A 26,466-nucleotide genomic window follows, 5' to 3' on the forward strand; every position below is an offset into this window, starting at 1 on the left:
GTGGGGCCTTCACCCCGAAGTGTTCAGGTGCTTGACAAGTCGATGGGGATATCCACAGATCATCATGATGACCTCTCGGCTCAACAAGAAGCTCAAGCGGTATTGTTCCAGGTTGAGAGACCCACAGGCGGTGGCAGTAGATGCCCTGATGACTCTAGGGGTCTATCAGATGGTGTACGTGTTTCCTCCACTTCCTCTGATCCCAAGAATTCTAAAGAGAATAAAAAGGGAAAAGGTTAAAGCAATACTCATTGCTCCGGACTGGCCAAGAAGGGCCTGGTATGCGGACCTTCTGGAGATGCTCCTCAAAAATCCGTGGCCTCTTCCTCTTTGCGAGGATCTCTCTTAGGTCCAGACGTTCTTGAAAGGTGTTCTGCACATTCAACCTCCCTTTGTGCCTCCCACGGCACCTTGGGATCTCAACGTGGTGCTACAGTTCCTCCAATCGGACTGGTTTGAACTTTTAGAGGAGGTGGACGTAAAATATCTTACGTGGATGACTTGGCTTCAGCAAGACGTGTGTCGGAGTTGGGGGGTTTGGCTCATAAATGTCCCTATTTACCTTTCCATGAGGACAGAGCTGAACTCAGAACTCGTCAGCAATTTCTTCCTAAGGTGGTGTCTGCGTTTCACATCAATCAACCTATTGTGGTTCCAGTTGTCACCGACACTTCTGCTACTTCAAAGACTTTGGGTATTGTGAGGGCTTTGAAGGTGTAGGTGAAGAGAACAGCTTGTCACAGAAAAACGGACTCGCTGTTTGTTCTTTCTGATCCCAATAAAATTAGGTGTCCTGCTTCAAAGCAGTCTATTGCACGCTGGATCATGCTTGCTATCCAGCATGCTTATTCCATGGCAGGTCTGCCATGTCCAAAATCTATACATGCCCACTCTACTAGGTCGGTGGGATCTTCCTGAGTGGCTGCCTAGGGTGTCTCAGCTTTACAGCTCTGCCGAGCAGCTACTTGGTCAGGTTTGAACACATTTGCAAAGTTTTACAAGTTCGATACTTTGGCCTCTGAGGACCTTCAGTTTGGTCAATCAGTTCTGCAGGAACCTCATCACTCTCCCACCCGGTTTGGGAGCTTTGGTAGATCCCCATGGCCCTAAATGGACCCCAGTATCCTCTAGGACGTAAGACAAAATAGGATTTTAATTACCTACCGGTAAATCCTTTTCTTGTAGTCCGTGGAGGATACTGGGTGTCCGCCCAGTGCTTCGTTCTTCCTGTACTGTTACTTGGTGAAGTAATGTTGGTTCAGCCATTGCTGTTCTTTTTTCAAGTTTGGTTAGCATGGCTTTCCTCTTGTTGTGTGTGCTGGTTTGGAATCTCACCACTATCCTTACCTATCCTTCTCTCAAAGTATGTCCGTCTCCTCAGGCAGTTTCCTAGACTGAGTCTGGTAGGATGGGCATAGAGGGAGGAGCCAGCCCACACTATCAAATTCTTAAAGAGCCTATGGCTCCTAGTGGACCTGTCTGCATTCCATGGTACTGAATGGACCCCAGTACCCTCTACGGACTACGAGAAAAGGATTTATCGGTAAGTAATTAAAATCCTATTTTTACTAGAGATGAGCGGATTCGGTTTTACTCGGATTTACTCGGTTCTCAAAACGGCATCTGATTGGCTATCCAAAACACGTGACATCCGTGAGCCAATAAGATGCCGTTTTGAGAACCGAGTAAATCCGAGTAAAACCGAATCCGCTCATCTCTAATTTTTACACATTTTGCTATGTTACAGTCTTAATCCAAAAAGGAATAAAATAATTTTTTCCCTTCAAATTCTACACACAATACCCCATAATGACAACGTGATTTTTTTTTGTGCAAATTTAAAAAAAAAATAAAAACTAGGAAATCACATGTACATAAGTATTCACAGCCTTTTTTCAATACTTTGTTGATGCACCTTTGGCAGCAATTACAGCCTCAAGTCTTTTTGAATATGATACCACAAGCTTGGCACACCTATCTTTGGGCAGTTTTGCCTATTTCTCTTTCCATTCCATTCCCACTCTAGCACCTCTCAAACTCCATCAGGTTGGATGGGAAGCATCGGTGCACAGCCATTTTCAGATCTCTCCAGAGATGTTCAATCGGATTCTAGTCTGGGCACTGGCTGGGACACTCAAGAACATTCACAGAGTTGTCCTGAAGCCACTCCTTTGATATCTTGGCTGTGTGCTTAGGGTCGTTGTCCTGCTGAAAGATGAACTGTTGCCCCAGTCTGAGGTCAAGAGCACTCTGGAGCAGGTTTTCGTCCAGAAATGCTGCATTCATCTTTCCCTCTATCCTGACTAGTCTACCAGATCCTGCTGCTGAAAAACATACCCACAGCATGATGCTGTCATTACCATACTTCCCTGTAGGAATGGTATTGGCCTGGTGTTGAGCTGTACCTGGTTTCCTCCAAACAAGACGTCGTCATTCACACCAGTGAGCAGTGAGTTCAATCTTTGTCTCATCAGACCAGAGAATTTTGTTTCTCATGGTCTGAGAGTCCCTCAGGTGCATTTTGGAAACTCAAGGTGGGCTGCCATGTGCTTATTACTAAGGAGTGGATTCCGTCTTGCCACTCTACCATACAGGCCTGATTGGTGGATTGCTGCAGAGATGGTTGCCCTTCTGAAAGGTTCTCCTCTCTCCACAGAGGAATGCTGTAGCACTGACAGAGTGACCATCGGGTTCTTGGTCACCTCCCTGACTAGTGCCCTTCTCTCCCGGTCGCTCAGTTTAGATGCCCGGCCAGCTCTAGGAAGAGTACTGGTGGTTCCTTAATTCTTCCATTTACGGATGATGGAGGCCACTGTGCTCATTGGGATCTTCAAATATTTTTCTGTACCCTTCCTCAGATTTGTGCATCGAGACAATCCTGTCTCAGAGGTCTACAAACAATTATTTTGACTTCATGCTTGGTTTGTGCTCAGACATGCACTCTCAACTGTGGGACCTTATATAGACAGGTGTGTGCCTATTCAAATCATGGGGGTAATTCCAAGTTGATCACAGCAGGAAATTTTTTAGCAGTTGGGCAAAACCATGTGCACTGCAGGGGGGGGGGGGCAGATATAACATTTGCAGAGAGAGTTAGATTTAGGTGGGTTATTTTGTTTCTGTGCAGGGTAAATATTGGCTGCTTTATTTTTACACTGCAATTTAGATTGCAGATTGAACACACCACACCCAAATCTATCTCTCTCTGCACATGTTATATCTGCCTCCCCTGCAGTGCACATGGTTTTGCCCAACTGCTAACAAAGGGGGTAATTCCAAGTTGATCGCAGCAGGATTTTTTTTAGCAGTTGGGGAAAACCATGTGCAATCGCATGGGGCACCCGCTGCAGCACTGACTGTGGCTACCTGGCTTACCCCTCTCCCTCTCTCCGAGTACCCAGCTCGGGGGGCGGAGTTTCGTGGAATGACGCAGCAGCGTCGTGACGTCACAACGTAACCACGTCATCCCTCGAAACTCCGCCCCCCTGAGCGGAGTACTGAGGAGACGGGGGAGCCAAGCGACGAAGAGGAAGAGGCAGCCGGCGCGAGGAGCGACTGGTGAGGCGGGCCGAAGAACGGGAATCGGCTCTTTAAGTATTCTCTTTCTTTCTCTCTCTCTCTAAAATGGAGACACCTGCCGTAATGTGTAAAAAGTGTACACTTGTCTGCCGTAATGTGTAAAAAGGGAACACTTGCCTGCCGTAATGTATAAAATGGGGACTCTTGCCTGCCGTAATGTATAAAATGGGGACTCTTGCCTGCCGTAATGTGTAAAAAGGGGACTCTTGCCTGCCATAATGTATAAAATGGGGACTGTTGCCTTCTGTAATGTATAAAATGAGGACTCTTGCCTGCCATAATGTGTAAAAAGGGGACTCTTGCCTGCCGTAATGTGTAAAATGGGGACTCTTGTCTGCCGTAATGTATAAAAAGGGGACTCTTGCCTGCCGTAATGTATAAAATGGGGACTCTTGCCTGTCATAATGTGTAAAATGGGGACTCTTGCCTGCCGTAATGTGGAAAATGGGGATTCTTGCCTGCCGTAATGTATAAAAAGGGGACTCTGCCTGCCGTAATGTGGGGATTTAATGTATCAAGAGCATTGCAGTGTTTGGCATAATATGGTGCAGGGGGCATTACTTAATATGATAGATTGGTGCAGGGTCAAATACTGGGGTGTGAGGTAGTCTTTTCAAATGAGGCCACGCCCACCAAGATGAGGTCACGCACATTAAATTGAGGCCAAGCCCCCTTGCCGGGAGCGCATGTGCAAGGTTTTTCTTTTATCTAAAGGGGGGGGGGGGGGGGTTGCATTTTTTGTTTATGTCATGGGGAGGCGCATTTTTAAATCTCGCACTGGGAGCCAAATTGGCTAGAAACAGCCCTGCCTGCGGGCTGTGCCATTCCTTCCCGCACTCCCAGATTGGCCCGCAAGCCTGCCGCCTGCTCCGGGCTGTAGCCGGCTCAGCGTTGGCTGCCCAGGAGAGTCCTGAGGAGAGGATCGGCCGTGGTCATGGGACAGCCCAACCATCAGTATTCCAACTAAAACAGTGCAGCACAGGTGGGGATGGGATCTGGGCATCCTGCATGGAAGGAGGGGATTCTGCACATCACAAGGTGTAGTGGATTCTGGACAGGGGAAGGATGCTGCAAGGAAGAGGGTGGGGTGGGGGGGTGGTGGTGGTGGCTTGGTTCTGCATAGGCTACACAGGCTGTAATTCATTCACTGCTTATAGGGATCTGTGTCTTATCTGAACAGGGGACATGTGTGCCTGGCATTGAGGGCATATATGTATCTGGCACTGTGGGGGCATATGTATCTGACACTGGGTGCATATATGTATCTGGCACTGTGGGGACATGTATGTACTTTCACTGTGGGGAATATATGTATCTGACACTGCGGGGATATGTGTATCTGGCACTGGGGGCATATATATATCTGGCACTGTGGGGGCATATATGTATCTGGCACTGTGGGGGCATATATGTATCTGGCACTGTAGGGACATATGTATCTGTACTGGGGCAAATATGTATCTGGCACTGGGGGCATGTGTATTTGGCACTATGGGGGCATATATGTATCTGGCACTGTGGAGGCACCCATTTTTTGACATTTTTATATGTATGTGGCACTTTACTGGGTCATTATATGTATGTGGCACTGTACAGCTTCTGTGGGCACTTCTGTATTAGCCTAGGGCAGCTGGAACCCTTAATCAGGCGTAGCCAGAAAACTGTGGGCCCCATAGCAACATTTTGAAGGGGTCCCTGTCCCAATGCTTCTAGAGAGACACCTCTCCGCAGCAGTTGTTAATTTTATGCCCAATAATAGTGCCCTAGTTCATTTTCTAAACCATAAAAGTGCTTAATGTTGTGCCCCATAAAAGTACCGTAGTTTATTTTATGAACCATAGTTGTGCCCTAGGTCATGGCAACAAATTACCCCCAATTTACATTATGACATACAGTGTCTCCAGTTCATATTATGCCACACTATAGTGCCTCCACTTCATACTGTGCCACATTACATTATCCCAGTTCATATTATGCCACACTATAGTGCCTCCACTTCATATTGTGCCACATTACAGTGCATCAGTTCACATTATATAACATTAAAATCCCATGTTCATTTTATGCCAGATTACAATGAGCAGGTCCAGGGGCATACCTAGAAATATTGTAGGATCCAAGGCAAAAGTTTGTAAATGCCCTTATGTACCACCCAAATGTTGAAAAATGTATATAACACATGTCATTTTTGTAGGGAAAGTGGGCCCCTCTCAGCTCTGGGCCCCATAGCAGCTGCACTGCCTGCACCTATGGTAGCTATGCTCTTGATTGCATGTGCATAATCAACTATTGTAAAACCATTAATGATAATGCACAGAATAGTTGCCTACCATCAATGGTTTGTGTCACCAGCGCTATTGATGGTAACCATTAGTGGAGGCAACACTGATGGCTATCCCTAAAGGTAACATCTGAAGAACCTGTTGATCCCAGTGCTATTTTTTCTGATGGTGGTGTCTGCAGTGTATTTGCACTTTTTTTTGTAGATTTTTCATTCTTATAATCAATTCTAGAAACAGGAAGAAACAAGTAAAATAATTTTGGATAATATGTGTGGAAGCTACTATAAATCTTCTATCAACTTGTAACTTTAGATGAGTACTAAGACATTATGTCATAAAATACACTGGTTAAACCCATCTTATACTCTCCCCCAAGATATTGCATTTACATTTAAATCTAATTTAACACGTTTAAAAAAAATGATAAAATAACTTGATTCCAATCATACCTGTATTTTACCCAAAACACCAGTGCTGTCCATTCTGCTGGCAACATTTACTGTGTTTCCCCAAATGTCATACTGAGGTTTTTGTGCTCCAATGACGCCTGCTATTACTGGCCCATAATTGATACCTGTAACACATCACATGTTAACATAAGTAATTAACAAAAATAGGACTTTAATTACCTACCAGTAAATTATTTTCTCGTAGTCCGTAGATACTGGGGTTCCATTTAGTACCATGGGGTATAGACGGGTCTACTAGGAGCCATGGGCACTTTAAGAATTTGATAGTGTGGGCTGGCTCTTCCCTCTATGCCCCTCCTTCCAGACTCAGTCTAGGCAACTGTGCCTGAGGAGACGGACATACTTTGAGAGAAGGATAGATAAGGATAGTGGTGAGATTCCGAACCAGCACACACAAACAAGAGGAAAGCTATGCTAACCAAACTTGAAAAAGGAACAGCAACAGCTGAACCAAACAACAATACTTAACCAAGTATCGGTGCAGGAAGAACGAAGCACTGGGCGGGCGCCCAGTATCCTCTACAGACTACGAGAAAAGGATTTACCAGTAGGTAATTAAAATTCTATTTTCTCTTACGTCCTAGAGGATACTGGGGTTCCATTTAGTACCATGAGGAAGTACCAAAGCTCCCAAACTGGGTGGGAGAGAGCTGAGGTTCCTTCAGAACTGATTGACCAAACTGAAGGTCGTCAGAGGCCAAAGTATCGAATTTATAAAACTTAGCAAACGTGTTCGAACCTGACCAAGTAGCTGCTCGGCAGAGCTGTAAAGCCGAGACACCCCGGGTAGCCACCCAAGAAGAACCCACCGACCTAGTCGAGTGGGCCTGAACAGATTTCGGAACCGGCAAGCCTGCCACGGAATAAGCATGCTGGATAGTGTGCCTGATCCAGCGTGTAATGGACTGCTTTGAAGCAGGACACCCAATCTTATTGGGATCATAGAGAATGAACAGCGAGTCAGATTTCCTGTGACAAGCTGTCCTCTTTACATACACCTTCAAGCCCTCACAACATCCAAAGACTTTAGAGTAGCAGAGGCATCCGTAACAGTTGGAACAACAATAGGTTGGTTGATGTAAAACGTGGACACCACCTTAGGAAGGAATTGCTGATGAGTTCTGAGTTCAGCTCTGTCCTCACGGAAAATTAAGTAGGGGCTCTTGTGAGACAACGCCCCTAGCGGCGACACACGTCTTTCTGAAGCCAAGGCCAAAAGTGTGACTGTCTTCCACGTAAGATATTTAGCATCGACCTCCTGTAATGGTTCAAACCAGTCCGACTGGAGGAACTGCAGCACCAAATTGAGATTCCCAAGGTGCCGTAGGAGGCACAAAGGGAGGTTGGAACACCTTTCAAGAAAGTCTTGACTTCAGGAAGAGAAGCCAATTGTTTCTGAAAGAAAATGGACAAGGCCGAAATCTGGACTTTTATTGAGCACAGACATAGGCCCACATCTATACCCAACTGCAGAAAAAGCAGGAAGCCTCCCAGATGAAAATCCCCTGCAGAGTAGAATTCTTGATACCTCTGACATTGCTGCTCTGCTTTTCATTCCGCCCTGTCGGTTTATGTACGTTACTGCCGTCACATTGTCCGACTAGACCTCAGTGGCCTGATCTTGAAGAAGATATGAGGCCTGCAGAAGGGTGTTGAATATAGCCCTGAGTTCCAGAATGTTGATTGGAAGGACGACTTCCTGACTTGACCATCTTCCTTGAAAATGCACCCCCTGGGTGACTGCTCCCCAACCTCTAAGGCTTGCGTATGTGGTTAGCAGAATCCAATTTTGAATCCTGAACCGTCAGCCCTCGATCAGGTGAGAAGTCTGGAGCCACCACAAAAGGGAGATTCTGGCCTTTGGCAACAGACGGATCCTCTGGTGCATGTGAAGATGTGATCCAGACCATTTGTCCAACAGATCGAGAGTTGTGCATGAAGAGCCTCGTACGAGGCCACCATTTTTCCCAGAAGGCGAATGCATAGGTGCACTGATGTCTGGGTTGGCTTCAGGACATCCCGAACCATCGACTGGATTACCAATGCCTTTTTCAACAGAAGAAAAACATTCTGCGACTGTGTGTCCAGTTTCATTCCCAGAAATGGGACCCTCTGAGTTGGCTCTATGTGAGATTTTGGAAGATTCAGAATCCAGCCATAATCCAGGAGTAGTTGGGTTGTGAGTCCAATGCTGTGCAACAACCTCTCCCTGGATGGAGCCTTTATCAGAAGATCATCCAGGTACGGAATTATGTTCACTCCCTGCTTACGAAGGAGAAACATCATCTCTGCCATCACCTTGGTGAACACCCTCAGTGCCGTGGAGAGACCAAAAGGTAGGGCCTGGAACTGGTAGTGACAGTCCTGCAGTGTAAACCGCAGATAAGCCTGGTGAGGTGGCCAGATCGGAATGTGAAGGTACAGATCCTTGATATCCAGAGACACTAGGGATTCCCCCTCCTCCAGACCTGAGATCACTGCTCTCAGAGACTCCATCTTGAACTTGAACACTCGTAAGTACGGGTTCAATGATTTTAGATTCAGAAACGGCCTTACCGAACCGTCCGGTTTCGGTACTACAAACAAGTTGGAATAGTACCCTTTGTTTTGGAGATGAGGTGGAACTGGAACAATGACCTGCATTTTTTTTTAACAGTTTTTGAATAGCATTCTGAAAGGTTATACTTGCCTCCTGTGGAACTGGTAAGCCTGATCTGAAGAATCTGTGAGGTGGGAGTTCTTGAAACTCCAGTCTGTAACCCTGGAAAATAAGATCTATGTCCCAGGGATCCTGGCATGATGTTGTCCAGATGTGACTGAAATTTTTTAGTCGGGCTCCCACCTGCCAGTCTTCCAGGCATCGCGGTCCACCATCATGCTGAATGCTTTGTGGAAGCAGAGCTGGAGCTCTGTTCCTGAGAACCGGCAGTTGCTGGTTTGCGTTGTTTACCTCAAGCGCCTCTGTTGGCTGTAAAAGATCCTCTGGCTTTGCCCTTAAACTTGGCAGTCCGAAAGGACTGTAGTGTAGGTCCTGAGTAGGTCTTCCTAGTTGGGGGAGCTGCAGAAGGAAGATATGTAGACTTACCTGCAGTAGCTTCGGAGATACATTTGTCTAGTTTCTCTCTAAATAAGGCCTCTCCTGTGAAGGGTATGCCTTCCACGCCTTTCCTGGAGTCCGTGTCCGCAGTCCACTTGCATAACCATAAGCCCCTGCATGCTGACACTGCAATAGCGGTGGTGCGTGCATTAGGCAAACCCACATCTTTTAAGGCTTCCACCATAAAGTTTGCAGAGTCCTGTATATGTTGCAGGAGTAAAACAATCTCCCCCTTAGATAAGGAATCCAACCCCTCACTTAGGTTACCTGACCATCTAGTAATGGCTTTAGTAATCCACACACATGCTATAGTGGGTCTCTGTGCCACCCCAGCAGCCGTGTACAAGGATTTGAGTGTAGTCTCAATCTTGCGATCAGCCGTTTCTTTAGGGAGGCTGCAACAGAGACAGGCAACACTATTTTCTGTGACAACCTGGATACTGATGCATCCACTATCGGTGGATTTTCCCATTTTTTCCTATCCTCCGATGGAAAAGGAAAAGATGAGAGTAACCTTCTAGGGATCTGAAATTTCTTATCAGGATTAACCCCCGCTTCCTCAAACAGGGTATACTCTGACACAGGAAAAGTGACTGAGGATTTCTTTTTTACATTAAAATAAGATTCCTCACACTCCTCTGCCACTTTATCAGGAATTTTCAGAACGTCTCTGATAGCTTCTATAAGAGCCTCTATTCCCTGTGACAGAGCAGCGTCCCCCCCTTCTGAATCCACCTCCCCCTCCTCCATGTCTGACCCCTCAGCGTCCGAGTCAGACTGCAGGATATGGGCCAGAGATCGCTTTTGTGGACAAATGGCAGGGGACTCAGTCTCTATTCATAATCTCATCAACAGACTGTCTTAAGTATTGCGTCTCTTTCTCATGGCGGGACAATTTGTTAGATATATTGGGAATCATTCCTTTAATAGAATTCAGCCATGCTGGTTCAGCCCCGCTAGCCTGAGAAGGTACACTACACTGAGTACATTGTAGTGAGCTCGCTGGGGAAGAGGAACACTCTGACGTACATGAAACACACTCTTTGCCTGACATATTGTAAATGTGACAGCACACACACACAGGAAAGGTTAAAAGCACAATTAACACACAAAGAGCCCTTACAGGGAGACACAGAGATATTTTGGAGCCAGCACACAGCGCCCTTATTGTTAATGCCAAGCTTAGCCGGGTCTCAGACTAAGTACCCAGATTGGGGACTTAGTACACAAATAATAGCTCCCCCCTGCTATGACCCCCTGGTACTGCTGAGGTAATCTGGAGTCACACTGGAGGAGCTGCGCGTCCCTGTCAGTCACCGTCTGTGTCCACTGCAGGGGGAAAATGGCACTGGTGAGCTGCTGGATTCTCTCATAGTGAAGCCCCGCCCCTTCAATGGCGCGCGGTCTTCCTGCTTTTTTTTATACTGGCTTAGGTAATTTTGTGCTTAAAATGGAACCAGATCCGTTTTAAGGCTTTGTTTGCCAGTGTGGGTACTGTGTACAGTGTACTGAGACGCAGTTGTGTATAGAATCTGGAGACGCAATCCACCCCGGTGAGAAGCCGTGCGTCTCCGAACCCTCATGCTGCCATAATGGCCGGCAACCCACTAACCGGGACGCCGGCTGAGTGCTCACCACTCTTCATTCTTCTGGCTCTTTTAGTGGCGTGCTGCGGGAATTTACGCTCGCCGTTGTGGGGCTTGTGAGTAGTTCCCTCAGAAGCTAGTGTCCTGTCAGCGGGGAACGGGACCATTAACCCTTCAAGAGGTTGGGCCATTCCCCCTCTAAGTCCCACAAAGCAGGCAGGCTGGTGCCATCCAGACCTGCCTGAAAATAACAAACAAAAATAAATGCAGAAAACTCTTCAGGTGCTTCCTTCAGCGTGACCGGCTCCTCCGGCACATTTTCTAAACTGAGTCTGGTAGGAGGGTCATAGAGGGAGGAACCAGCCCACACTATCAAATTCTTGAAGTGCCCATGGCTCCTAGTGGACCCTTCTATACCCCATGGTACTAAATGGAACCCCAGTATCCTCTAGGCCATAACAAAAATAAAAATAAATGCCTTCATTTACATGTGAAGCAATAGATAGAGCTCGGTTGCTTCACTATGTCCCACTTATTACAAACGGTCAACATTTGTACATCATTTAGTGAACCAGTTAACTGGTCGAATTCAATTAGCCCCGAAAATACCGACATTTTGGGGTGTTTTCGGAGGCTTTGCTTTAACTACTACTTTCATTTTCATATTCTCCAACCTATGCAATTGTAAGCAAGGTTCTGGCTTGTGATTCCGAAAACCGACCAATCCAGCCAAAGAGGGCGGAATCTTTTTAATTTCATGCACTTTTTCCGCACTACATCAGGGCTTTTCAGGCGGCATCAAGACACCATTTTGATTGACCTGCAGTGTGTACATAGTAGTGTGCAGTGCTTCAATCAATTTGGATTGCTGCTGTGTGAAGTGAACCCAGGTGAACAGACACTGAGCAAAGCTTACATCCAGCTAGGACAGCGTAAGGATAGATTGGACCCATTTCTTATCTTTTAGGTAAGTACCATTGAGTAACTTTGAAGTGAATTGTGGCTACAGGTGTCTGTGTGGGTGTTTGTGTGGTGCTGTTTGGAAATGGGGGTGTACGCTATGTGCATGGGTGGTGGGGACATGGCTGTGGCATTACAGGTGGATGCATGGGAGGGGAGGTGTACAGTGTGTGCAAAGTTTCTTTTGTGGGTGTTTGTGTGGTGCTGGGATGCAGTGGCGGATTTACCGCTAGGCAACATAGGCGGTTGCCTAGGGCCTGGTGGGTCCCAAGGGCCCGTAGACAGGCAGAGGCTCGGGTCTGCTGCTGCTGCTGAGGGGGAAATTGTCCACCTTTGCAACATGGCTGAAGCTGCAGCACAGTGAATGCACTGCATGCGCACCACTTCCTGGTTCCTGTCTGCCGCGACCACGCCGGCAGGATGCTCCCAGTACACAGGAGGAGGAGCACTACAGGGCGGCGGTGGAGTGATCTGGCGATATTCTGGACATGACCAGTGGAGCCAGCCAGTTCTCTAATCATATATAACATACAGATGGGTCCACGTTTATCTTGACTTTTAATAGGATTAATTGAGACTGGGTAGTCGGACTTAATCCCCTGCTGTAATTACTTAATCCCCTGCTGTATTGTTCTCTGTATTGTATTGCAGCTGAGAACAATAGATGAAGGGTTTATGTTAATAGATCATGTTGTGCCTTGACGCAGCAAACTTGTCAAGATAACCGTGGACCCATCTGTATGACAATAAAATGTAAATAACAATATATAGATATATAATGAAGCACTGCCCAACTCAGGATTCAATTAAAAAGAAAAAAACATTTATTACATACAATACACCATATAACATATAATACAACATGACACAGCCGGTAATTAAAATTCTAAAACCACATTGAATTTGTACCAGTCACTGGGATAATAACAGTGTGTACACCCAAGCATCACAACAGAGTGTCATTCAATTGATAGTATATCACCTATACTTGTCTTATCTATATCTTTCAATGCCTTTTTCAGAAATCGCTTACTGACTGGACAATCAATTAATTAATAATCCAATTAGAGAATAATACATCATATTTACTTAGACATTAGAATAAACACGCGGACACACCTTTTTTTAATCTTAAAATCACCTTTATTACATCCTATTGCACTTTTATGTTTTGTTGATGTCATATTTTAACCTCTATGTTTCGCCTATACTCATAGTCTGTGTGTAACCATTTTCACACTAATTTTAAGTAAATATAAATAAAAGTTACATTTTAAATTAACATAGGTGGATGTGATAACCAGGTCTAATCCTCCTCTTGTGCACCGATAATACAGCCCTTTTCTTCTTTTCTTCTTGCGCAGCAAACTTGTCAAGATAACCGTGGACCCATCTGTATGACAATAAAATGTAAATAACAATATATAGATATATAATGAAGCACTGCCCAACTCCGGATTTAATTAAAAAGAAAAAACATTTATTACATACAATACACCATATAACATATAATACAACACGACACAGCCGGTAATTAAAATTCTAAAACCACATTGAATTTGTACCAGTCACTCCGGAGTTAAGTATTAGATGCTTTTAGCAAGGTGTTAATAATGCAATGCAAAGCACATTAGTCTTTGTCATTCCAGCAAGCCAGGGTTCAAAATTATTGAATGCAAAACTTTGCGTGTCTTCAGACCAGGATGATCTTTTAAATGCCAGGTGACGTCTCACCTTTTCAATCACGCTCCGGTCCTCATGCTGCAAGTGTTAAGGGATTCCTTAGCAAGCTTCCTAGTCGCAGGTAGTGCTCTCTTACGCGTTTCTCTGCCTGTTGTAATGTCAGCAGCTTCCACAGAAGGATAGTTCTCTTATCATCCGCATTCCGCACATCCCTGTCTCCCCACTCCCAGCCAACCGCAGACAGAGGAGGACCAGTGGAGCTACACCACACAGCATCCCAGCAGCCGTCACCAGAGGAAGAGGAGCCAGACAGGTTCTGCAGCAACACTGTGTGCATAGAACTGAGTAACCCCCAGTGCGCCCAACGCACCTGTCAGCTTGTCCGAGGAAAAACCGCACCGGCCAGCCACACTGTCCTCCCGCTCTGTGGGTAAGTGGGGTCCAGGGCAGCCTCACTTGCCCATCATTTTGAAAGTCACCTCATTGTTCCTATGAGGGGGCCCTCATATATGTATGGTGTGTGTGTTTATATACAGCACTCCAATACAAGTATAATCAGTGGTGCAGGATTAAAAAAGATAATAATATCACCACTAAACCATAGTCATACACTGAGATGGCAGCAGTAGCAGCCTTGCTTCCGCTGTCATGGTGTATGACTATGATTTAATCCTGATTATTGTAATATACCCTTCTACTAAATGTGAGTGCTTATTTTTACTGAGTGGTGATATTTACAGTATTATCTTTTGAACCCTACACCACTGATTACATCTGCTTGTGTCTGCATGTAACTTTCGAGTGCTGCCTTCCATTTTCTGCATGTTGGATCCTTGCCGGGGGTACCTAGGAGGGCACCTGGTACTGTATACGTGGATATATCTGGGATTTGATAACCACTTGTCTTGACCTCTGCACACCCGGAGTGTGTGTGTGACTGCCTAGCTGACCTGGGAGAGTCTCCTGTTATCCTGAAGGTCAGTTTCTGAAGGGTCTACTACCTCTGCTTCCCAGAAAATGCTGGCATAGAGAATTAGGAAGGATGACCCCATTTTACTCATCACTGCATCCAGAGCCGGCCCTAGCCAATATGATGCCCTAGGCAAGATTTTGGCTGGTGCCCCCTAGCACCACCACTGGTTCCGCCTCTGACCTTGCACCTCTTTCTCAGCACCATCACCCCTCATCCATAGCAGTCCTTATTTTGGGGTTTGTACCCCCTATATTTTAAATAGGAACAGTTTGCACATTTGGTGCACAGCCCAAAAAGGGGTGTGTTTTTGCTGGCAAGGGGCATGGCCACACAATAGTAACCCCAATTCCAATTACGCCACACAGTACTGCAACTTTATTCACATTTGATCATGCGATAGTGTCCATAATTCATATTACATCCCACAGTAGTATCACTTTACCTTATAAACGTTACTCCTCACAGTAGAGCCCCTTATTCACATTACATCACACTGAATTGCTCCTTATTCACATTACACCACACCCTATTGCTCTTTATTCACATTAGATGACACAGTAGTGCCCTTTCTATACGCAACACCACATAGTAGAGCACATTATACACATAATGCCACACAGTAATGCCCCTTACACATATGAGACACATTATTAATGACCTTAAAAACAAAATGCGCCTTACACATTATGACAACCTTTATTAATGCCCTTTTACACGTAATGTCCCTTACACATATGCCGCGCACTATTAATGCCCTTATACACATAATGACACACATAGTGCCCCCTACACATTTGCTGCACATTATTAGTGCCCCTATACACATAATGACACACATACAGTAGTACCCTGTTACACATATGCTGCACATTATTAATGCCCTTATACACATAATGACACACATAGTGCCCCTTACACATTTTCTGCACATTATTAATGCCCTTATACACATAATGACACACATAGTGCCCCCTACACATTTTCTGCACATTATTAGTGCCCCTATACACATAATGACACACATACAGTAGTACCCTGTTACACATATGCCGCACATTATTAATGCCCTTATACACATAATGACACACATAGTGCTCCTTACACATATGTTGCACATTATTAATGCATTTTTACATGACACACATAATGCTCATTACACATATTCCAAACACTACTGCACAAACAGAAACAAAAAAAGGCCTACTTCGGCTAGAAATATATATTCAGGAAAGAAAACAATAGAGCCACCTACAAGAGAGAGAGAAAAGACCAATAAGAAAAGCAACACACACACTGTCAGCACTCCCACACCATGCCACCCAGGGACAGGTCACTTACCTGCTCAGAAAATAAATTGAAACTTTGGTCCCAAACAGAAACAAAAAAAGGCCTACTTCAGCTAGAAATATATATTCAGAAAAGAAAACAATAGAGCCACCTACAAGACAGAGAAAAGGCCAATAAGAAAAGCAACACACACACACTGTCAGCACTGGAACGGGCACACTGCAAATTACATGTAACATAACTATTAGATACTACATGTAAACACAGATAATAAAATAAACATTAAACACCATACAAAATGAACAAATTATAAACCACTACAAAGGAGCATTGCACACGCATACATACTCTGTTTTGTAATATACTAGCAAATTTTTTTTTAAAGTTGTGTTAAATACGCCAACCGCAACACAACAGTAAGAAATGTGCAAGCTAACAAACGCACATTTTTATGCAATATACTGCAATAAAAACTCACTCAGAAATGTGCTATGCACCACGTCCACCTTGCTTCTGTCTTGCTTCAGTATTTTTCACCATACACCCACTCACACAGGCTGCATACAAGGCGTTTAAATAGCCAGTACAACAATTACTGGACCTATTTGCATAATTGACACCTGTGCGAATTACCGCACTGGAAATCACACGCAGCTATAAATCGCAAGACAGCTGTGCAAACACACATGCCACCAGCAACATGGCTACACGTGAGCAGATGGCAGCAGAGATAGACATGGTGCAGCAGCAGATGTCCGCATTGACAGCTAGGCGTCTAGCGCTGTAGAGACAGATGCTGCAAGCTGCCAGTGCGGATGTGGAAATAGCAGGACCCAGTACTGTTGAAACCCCATCTTCTGATACACAGGAGTTAGGTGTGAATACCCTGCCAGACATAAATACTGGGGAAACTGAGGGTGATTCTGGACTACCGTCTCAAACCCAAAGTACACAAGCAGCTAGTGAAGAGGAAGATGGTGAGGAGGGACAGGACGATAGCTCACAGGCTACATCCAAAAAACAAAGAAGACAGCCCGCCTTCACTAAGAGGGAGCTACGTGTTTTGGTCACACAGGCCATGGAAAAAATTCATAGAGGCATCAAAAACATGGGTGCTGCAACCAAAGATCGAATCTGGGGGACATCACTGATTCTGTTAATGAAGTCGGCTCAATTGTCCGCACCTCACAGGAAGTTAGAAGACGGTAAGTGTATATTGACACACCATTTTCTGCCCTAATTATTATTACAAACTTTGCTAAATGTGATGTTGCCTATAGCAACCAAATACATAACATGAGTACTATCAATAAAAACAGGTATTCATAACTTTTATGTCCCTTACCCCTAATTCTACTCACATATGTAGTTGGGCCGACTTCAAATCCCGCCTGAAGGGCAAGAGGTCTGCGGAGTGGAATGTCTCAAGGGCAACAGGGGGAGGTCTAGCTGCCACTGTGGAGTACACAGATCTTGAGGAGCTGGCGATGGACTGTGTGAGCAACGAGGAGGCGGGTGGGGTGTCTCATATGGACATGGACCTGCCTGAAATAGTTAATCTACATGACTTGCCAGGTAAGTTTACACACATATTCCTAAAAATCTAATTTAGTGGTTCCAAAAGTCTAATGTTGATTTTTTCTTCCCTTTTTCCACTCATTCTTCTGTTTGCTTTTAACATAACACAGCACAGGTGGGTGAGCAGGTAGAGTCAGAGGAGGGTTATGTGGCTGAGGTGGGGGGACCTAGTATCTCTGCCAGTGTGGGACCACATATTCCATCGGTCCAGATTCCAACTGGCCCCCCCACCCAACCCTCTGCTATCCCGGACATCGTGTCTCAAATTGCCAGGTATGGTGAGAGCTTGAATGCTTTTCAGGACAGGATGATCCAGGAGGTAAGCCAGATACCTGTCCGGCTCACTGAGCACAGAACCAGTATGGAGCAAGGTGTAGCTCAACTCTGCCAAGGTCTGGCAGAGATCAGGCAGGGCCAAGAGCAACTCGCCTCCTCGTTCCAACATATTGCCAATTCCATTCTGCAAGGGCTCCAGGACATCGCTGGCTGCCTTTACCACAGTGGCAGAGAGAGAACCACATCTGCTCCCTCCCCTCCCTCTGCCCAGGAAGAACATCCCACTGGGCAGGGCCCTCGAAGGTCACTTTGCAGACCAAGCTGTGAAGAACAACATCAGGCGGGGAAAAAGAAGAGAAAGTGATGTCTCTCCAGATGCCCAGCACCCATGTTTGACATGTTGCCTCTATGGGGTTTTTTTTTGGCTTGTGTGGCCAGAATGTACAACTCCCTCATGGTGAAAGGGGGTTGTGTTCTTTTTGGATTTGTAGCCTGTGAGTTATTTTCCTGTACACTTGAGCCATCTTCCTCTTCCTAGCGTGCTGTGTATGTTAGGGTTGGTGTATTGGGTCCAGAATCGACCTCAGATCCCCCAAAAGTATCGTCTGGCTGGGGGTTCACAACATATACTTAGTAAATATTATACTTCATATTTTGCCAGTAGATGGGGTTACCATAGTACTGGGTTCTGCTATGTCAAAATTGCCACTGGCAGCTGCTTGTTGCTATGTCCATCTTTGTATGTGATGCTCATTTGTAGCCATGTTGTGTTGCTGCTTTACTTTATTTATTGAAGTAAAAAAAAAAATGAAAACACTTGTTTGTGTGTTTTATTAAAGGTTATGCAATCTTGAAATCTGTGCCCTGTAAACTTTAACATGGCATATTTACATTTGTGGAACAAGGGAACAATCAGAATATTCTTACAAACATTGAATATTATAATGTAAAAAATGTATGCCTTGCACAACACTTAACTGGGCATATAAAACAAAAAAAACTTGGAATTGAACTTGGGTTACTAGGGGCAACATGGCATAGTATTAGATATGGACACATGTTCCAACAAAAAAAAAAAAGTGTTATTAAGTAACATTGGGGGTCATTCCGAGTTGTTCGCTCGCAAGCTGCTTTTAGCAGCTTTGCACACGCTAAGCCGCCGCCTACTGGGAGTGAATCTTAGCTTATCAAAATTGCGAACGAAAGATTCGCAATATTGCGAAAAGACTTCTCTGTGCAGTTTCTGAGTAGCTCGAGACTTACTCTGCCAGTGCGATCAGTTCAGTGCTTGTCGTTCCTGGTTTGACGTCACAAACACACCCAGCGTTCGCCCAGACACTCCTCCGTTTCTCCGGCCACTCCCGCGTTTTTCCCAGAAACTGTAGCGTTTTTTCACACACACCCATAAAATGGCCAGTTTCCGCCCAGAAACACCCACTTCCTGTCAATCACATTACGATCACCAGAACGAAGAAAAAACCTCGTAATGCCGTGAGTAAAATACCTAACTGCATAGCAAATTTACTTGGCGCAGTCGCACTGCGGACATTGCGCATGCGCATTAGCGACTAATCGCTCCGTTGCGAGAAAAAAATAACGAGCGAACAACTCGGAATGACCCCCATTAAGTGTAGGCTGCATTATGTCGCTCATGTTATTTGGTATGTATAAAGGAATATGTCTATGTCGAGAACATTCAGCTGATGTAGTTTATAAGTTGGTTTATTCACACTTGATTAGATTGCAAAGTATTCAGCAAATAATTTAAACATGCAGTTAACATCAAAGTATTTTACCAAATAATTAAAAGACAGTGCATTATTTGTGAGTGTGTCAGATTTAGACCTGGTAAATGTACATTTGTTATGTGGGCATACAATTGCTGTTTGGAGTCATTTGTAACTGCAGTGTTTGGCAAGTAATTGCTGAACAGGTGAATTCATTTGCTAATTAATTGCTAAATAGGGCAGACACACTTGTAACAATACTTCGCAAGTGCTGAGTAGCTGCAGACTTACTCCTCAGCTGCGTTAAGATAGCGAACATTTGTTGTGTACTTTTTATCATCAGATACGCATTTCTGCTCAAAACACGCCTGCTGCCGGTTGCATACTCCCACACTAGCCGCCCACTTTCACGCCCATTTCGTTTGATAGCGAAGCCGAGCCTCTGCCACGCCTCCATCACTCCCTGTTTTCGGGGGATGTAGTACGAGCTGATTTTCAGTTAGTAATTTTGCACAAGCGTCTTATCGCTCCCTTTGCGCACGCGCATTTCTGCTTTTGCACATGCGCAGTTTGCGATTTTTTGTCGTTTGCGATGCGATGAACTGCTGCGATCAACTCGGAATGAGGGCCATTGTCAGGTACAGTACTTTTACACATACATAGGTATACCTACACATCACTTTGCACACTGTCAGGCACTTTTACACATACATAGGTATACCTACACATCACTTTGCACTCTGTCAGGCACTTTTACACATACAAAGGTATACCTACACATCACTTAACACACCGTCGGGCAGACCTTTACAGTTTCTTAAAATGAAAAAAACACATTTTCTGATTTAAGGATTCAACACAGCAAGAGGAGCATTCTGTGAAAGAAAATCTTTTCCAAGAACAAAAGGAATCCTGAAAGAAAGCTCAATGTGGAGCTAGGTTCAAAGATTCTGAGAACTCTGCCATGAAAGTGTAATGCTGGCCATACATCAGGACCATATCTTTCCAACCAGCCAACTAGTTGGCTGGTTGTAAAGATAATCAGGCAGTGTGTGGGAGCAAACGATTATCAGCCGTTTGCTCCCACACGCTAAAAAACGGCCAGAAACGGTCTGTCCAACTAGTTGGGAAAATCAAACCTGTTTGATTTTCCCAACTCATCGTTCAGGTGTAGGGGGAACTGAACGATAAGTAGGCGGACACCTACTTCTTCATCGGAATCCCTGTCAGACGCAGCGGCTGAGCGGGAGGAGAGAATTCAGTGCCCCTGCTGCACTGGCGCACCTCAACAGTGTTCACCGCCTGCAGCAGCTGTGTCCCCCTGCCTGCACCCCTGTCAGAGGTCACCCGGCACCTACCCTACAAACCCCTGCATTACCAAACCCAGCAGTGGTGTTCCCCTACCCGGACCCCATCAGCAGCGGACACCCGGCAGCTGTCACCCCGCCCGCGATCACCATCCGCAGCAGTGATCCCCTGTCCGCGCCCCATCAGCAGCGGACACCCGGCGCCTGTCACCCCGCCCGCGATCACCAGCCGCAGGAGTGATCCCCTGTCCGCACCCCATCAGCAGCGGACACCCGGCGCTGCTGCATGTCAGCCTTCCCACCAGGCTGCAGCATATACCCCATTAGAGGTCACAAGCAAACAAACAAGCTGCCCCTGTCAACCCGGCAGCGGCAGCTGTATATACACATGGTATTAGACACACACTGGCATGCACGCACAGACACACTGTGACACGCACACACACTGTGACACGCACGCACACTCACTGTGACACGCACACACTGACACGCACGTGCACACACTGACACGCACGTGCACACATACTGTGACACGCACGCACACATACTGTGACACGCACGCACACACACTGTGACACGCACGCACACACACTGTGACACGCACGCACACACACTGTGACACGCACGCACACTTTTGACACGCACACACTGACACGCACGCACACACACTGACATGCACGCACACTGTGACACGCACACACTGACATGCACGTGCACACACATACTGTGGCACGCACACATACTGTGACAGGCACGCACACACACTGTGACACGCACGCACGGGGTCACGGGGGTGTCTCTGCATTCGTGGAAAGGGGTCCCATGTGTAAACATGGGACCCCTTTCAGTCCGTTTGGTCCGGGTGTTCGGTTTGTTGTTTTGCCAAGTACGTGGATTATACTCTGGACCTTGGATCAGGTGAGTATAATTATCTTTTATTTTCAGGTACCCGTGGATTCTACTTGGAGAAGAGGACCGACTGCTTCGTGTCAACATAGGTAAGTATGTGTGTGTCGACATGTGTGAAATAAAGTTTTACTGTCACGGTGTGTGTCTCCTGTTTTTATTTGGGTATTTTTTTGCCATTAGAACTACAGGTACCAGCGGGCCCGTTTTTCTCCCACATACTGGTACTTGTGGTTCTCCAAGTACCAGCTTGCGGGGGAGGCTTGCTGGGACTTGTAGTACTACTGGAAAAAACAATATTCTTTCAATTTTCTCAAGGCTATCAGCCCCCCATCCGCAGCCTTTGGATGGGGGGGACAGCCTCGGGCTTTACCACTGGCCCTTGGGTGGCTGGGGGGGGGACCCCTTGATTGAAGGGGTCCCCACTCCCCCAGGGTACCCCGTCCAGGGGTGACTAGTTGGATATTTAATGCCACGGCCGCAGGGCACTGTATAAAAGTGACCCCCGGCTGTGGCATTATCTGTCCAGCTAGTGGAGCCCGATGTTGGTGTAAAAAATATGGGGGACCCCTACTCTTTTTGTCTCCCGTATTTTTTGCACCAGCACCAGGCGCAGAGCCCGGTGCTGGTTTTAAAAATACGGGGGATCCCCTGTCCGTTTCCCCCCGGATTTTTAGAACCAGGATCGGCTCGAAGAGCCCGAGGCTGGTTATGCTTTGGAGGGGGGACCCCACGCAATTTTTTTTTGGGTTTTCCCCATTCCATTTAAAAAAAATTAATAATAATATAATAATCTTTTTAAAAATATATAAATAATACTTGTGCCTCCAAAAAAGACAAACCAACTACCTAATCCCTTCTAATATAAATAGATATGCTATTACCCAAAAAAACCAAACCCAAAAAACATGTTTTTAAATTTTTTTATTAGATTCCGCCACCAAAGTGTGGCGGATTGAAAATGACGAATTTACTGTCTAAAAGCACTGTTGTCGAATTTACAAACTTCAATTGAATATACTTTTGTCGAAATGCCGCATTTGTACCATTGCAGAAAATCCAGAGTAGCTGATTCTGCTACATATATGTTGCAACTCAGTCTGTGCATGTATCCATTTTCCTCATTCAAATGCAGTCCAGATAAGCAGCTGAAGGAATATAAATTATTATCTAATATTTAGCAGAGCTGTTTAACTGCTGAAGTCCATATAAGCCACTATAATTATTGGGATATATGTATGTATGTATGTGTGTATATATATATGTGTGTATATATATATATGTGTGTATACTTTTCAAAAATCAAGAACAGACGTGACCCTGTTCTGACAGCTTAACATTTCGGTTTAATGTAACCGTCTGACGACGGTTACATTAAACCGAAATGTTAAGCAGTCCGAACAGGGTCACGTATGTTCTTGATTTTTGAAAAGTCCTAGAGTGCCGCCTATCGTTTGTGATATGTTTGCTTTTTGAAGCTCAGGAGGGCACCAGGCAAGCTGTACATTTTACTACATTGGGAGTGCCGAATATCTACATCTGGTATATATATATATATATATATATATATATATATATTTGCCTTGGCAGCCCAACCATGCTGGTATCCATAGTTCAGTATAAAAATAAGTAAATCTAATAAATGTATTGTGGTGAAAGAAAAGCCCAGTTTCACTGAATAAAAGACACTTCTGCATGTTTTGAAATGAAAAAAACAAAACTGAAGAACTGTAGGCAGGCACTGTCCGCCTACTTCGGTGACATCACAAGTTGGACAGAAGTTGGAAGGTTGGTTGGTCTAATGAAAAGTTGGTTAGATGTGTGGAGCACTGGTAAAAAGTTGGTGAGATGTGTGGGGCACTGTTTTAGTTGAACAGACAAGTTGGATGGTTGGAAGTTTGGAGTGTTGGAGAAAAGTTGGTCTGATGTATGGCTAGCTTAAGAAATATTATGGACCCAGAGCACAGACTAATGGTGGTAGGCATATAGGGAATGTTGGACTCGCATGATCCATCCACAACTTATGCAAGTGCCCCATCAGGACAGATGTCTGGACAACAAGTAATGAGAGGAAATTGAAAAAGACCTTTTGGAACACAAACATCTTTCAGGCCTTCGGGATCTTTTGGACAGCAAAGGCTTCAGCGTGGTAAGAATTTATTCACATTTGCTGTGCAAACCTGAATGTCATCTGCATTTATTTTTCACATAATTTTTTTTATCCCTATAGATGATTAGCCAGTACAAAGAACATCAACAAAGGAAACCAGACAATGAAAGGGGGCAAGCCAATTAAGGAAGGAGCTGGCTGCCCATTATGAAGAGACCACAGTACAGAAGAGTGAGATTCACACTTTCACCCTTGAACTCCAACCTATGACAACCATTGTGTTTGAGTCCACCAGATGTTACCTTTGAAGGTTTAGAGGACAACATGTTATAAGAAAGAGCTTCAGAAACAAGGGATCCAATGCCAAGCGTGGAAGATTAAGGACACAGTAGGATTGAAGAAGGTCCTGGCTTTGGGATAGCAGAACCTCTGGATCAACCGGGTAAATGCACATCTTACATTTTCAAAGTAAAAACCTCAACTGTTAACATTCATTTTTTTAGCTGGGACAAAAGAATTTGGACCAACAACCAGCAGTGGTACAGCCTCAGGAATTGGACCACGGTTCCATCCAGATTTACTTCATGATGACAACGACGATGATGAAGAAGAGAATGTGGTTCTTCTCCAAATGGTAAGATACTGTATATTAACAAAACAATGTTAACTTAAAAAAAAAAAAATGTGTTATGCTGTGGAAACAACTGCCTATATGTTGTCTAATCCCACATATTAATTAAACATATCGTGCACACATATAGTGTGTAGCCAATACTGCGCACTCACACCTGCCAACATCAGGGTTATCACATTGGCTGAACTGCATGGCACATGTGTACTCCTGGACATCTAAAAGCATGTTGTTAAATGCAGCTAACCTATATAAATGATATTTTTCCCAGTAGTGCAATATATTGTTCAATGTGTAAAGCCTGCTGATGTTAGATTACATTGATATGCTGTGATAGAGGATTATTTACCATATACCATCTTTAAAAATGATTTTTCTACAGCTTCGCAATTTCAAGTCAACCAGGACAAGGGCAGCTGACTTCAAGAGAGCAGCAGATCTGTGACATGGCTTCCAAAATGGATGAACGCCAGAATACATTTTGTCAAATGAGCATATCTGATCCCAGTTTCTTTTTTTTAATATATATATATATATATATATATAGAACAGAATTATTGCGCCACTTGTGTTCACCAACGATCACAGACCATAAGTATAAGATGTACCATGCAAGTATAATTGACACTCCCTAGAGATTCAAAAGGGCGTCTGCTGACCCCCAAACAGGGATGGCGGTTCCCTGTGGCATAAACTTAGATACACAAGGGGGGGGGGGGGGGTATAGCGACCAATGGTGTCTAAAAAAGATAAAAACTCACACTATGGGTGGATAAATATAAATTTAAAATACCATTTAGTCACATAAAAAAATTTTTAAACAATAAATCTCTTTAAAAAATGGGATAAAAACAACATACACATAGAATATAATACCAGTTAAAATATATAAGTAAGAAGATTTTGCTTAACTTGGTATGTGGTCACTGCCAGGTTGCCCAACGCGTTTCGTCACTCAGACTTCATCAAGGGGTGTTGGTGTAGTGGGACCAGGCTTCTATTTATACCAGTACTAATCTAATAACAATTGTGACATCACTTCCTGTTGTTTGCACATGGTATTGCATAACAGACTAAAACCTAGTAGTTACAGTTAATATATAACCTGATTAAATAGTGTATGTACACACAATGTTCAATAGATGCTTTAGAAGCAGGTTTGAAGCAAGAAAATTGGGTAAAAAGTCTCATATAAGTGCGCCGGAGGGTCTTCCGCCACACTTCCGGTATCCTGACGTCGCGTCACTTCCGCCCCACTTTCGGAAATATATTAGAGATGTGCACGGGAAATTTTTCGGGTTTTGTGTTTTGGTTTTGGATTCGGTTCCGCGGCCGTGTTTTGGATTCGGACGCATTTTGGCAAATCCTCTCTGAAAATTTGTCGTCGGATTCGGGTGTTTTTTTTCAAAAACAGCTTAAATCATAGAATTTAGTGGTAATTTTGATCCCATAGTATTATTAACCTCAATAACCATAATTTCCACTCATTTCCAGTCTATTCTGAACACCTCACAATATTATTTTTATTCCTAAAATTTGCACAGAGTTCGCTGGATGACTAAGCTAAGCGACCCAAGTGGGCGGCACAAACACCTGGCCCATCTAGGAGTGGCACTGCAGTGTCAGACAGGATTGCAGATTTAAAAAAATTATCCCTAAACATCACATGATGCAGAGATAAATAAAAATAAAAAAAGAGGTGCAAGATTTTCTGAGCAGGTAAGTGGCCTGTCCCTGGGTGGCATGGTGTGGGAATGTCTGCCGGAACGAGAGATACAAAGTAGACTTTAAATCTAGGATTGAGCACGGTGGCCAAAATGTAGTGCTCTGATTTCAACAGATTGACCACCCGTGAATCCTGGTTAAGCGAATTAAGGGCTCCATCCACAAGTCCCACATGCCTAGCGGAATTGCTCTGTTTTAGCTCCTCCTTCAATGTCTCCAGCTTCTTCTGCAAAAGCCTGATGAGGGGAATGACCTGACTCAGGCTGGCAGTGTCTGAACTGACTTCACG

General features: G+C 44.8%; 1 protein-coding gene across 1 annotated transcript in view; it reads right to left on the reverse strand.

Annotated features, from left to right (window-relative positions):
- Positions 1–26,466, reverse strand: part of ADCY2 (adenylate cyclase 2) — a 1,664,414-nt gene that overhangs the window by 37,806 nt on the left and 1,600,142 nt on the right. The window contains exon 24 of the mRNA XM_063922769.1: positions 6,311–6,435. Within this exon, the coding sequence (XP_063778839.1) occupies positions 6,311–6,435 (125 nt within the window). The remainder of the gene's footprint in view (positions 1–6,310; positions 6,436–26,466) is intronic.

This window comes from Pseudophryne corroboree, chromosome 5, assembly GCF_028390025.1.
Source record: "Pseudophryne corroboree isolate aPseCor3 chromosome 5, aPseCor3.hap2, whole genome shotgun sequence".
Classification (NCBI taxonomy): domain Eukaryota; kingdom Metazoa; phylum Chordata; class Amphibia; order Anura; family Myobatrachidae; genus Pseudophryne; species Pseudophryne corroboree.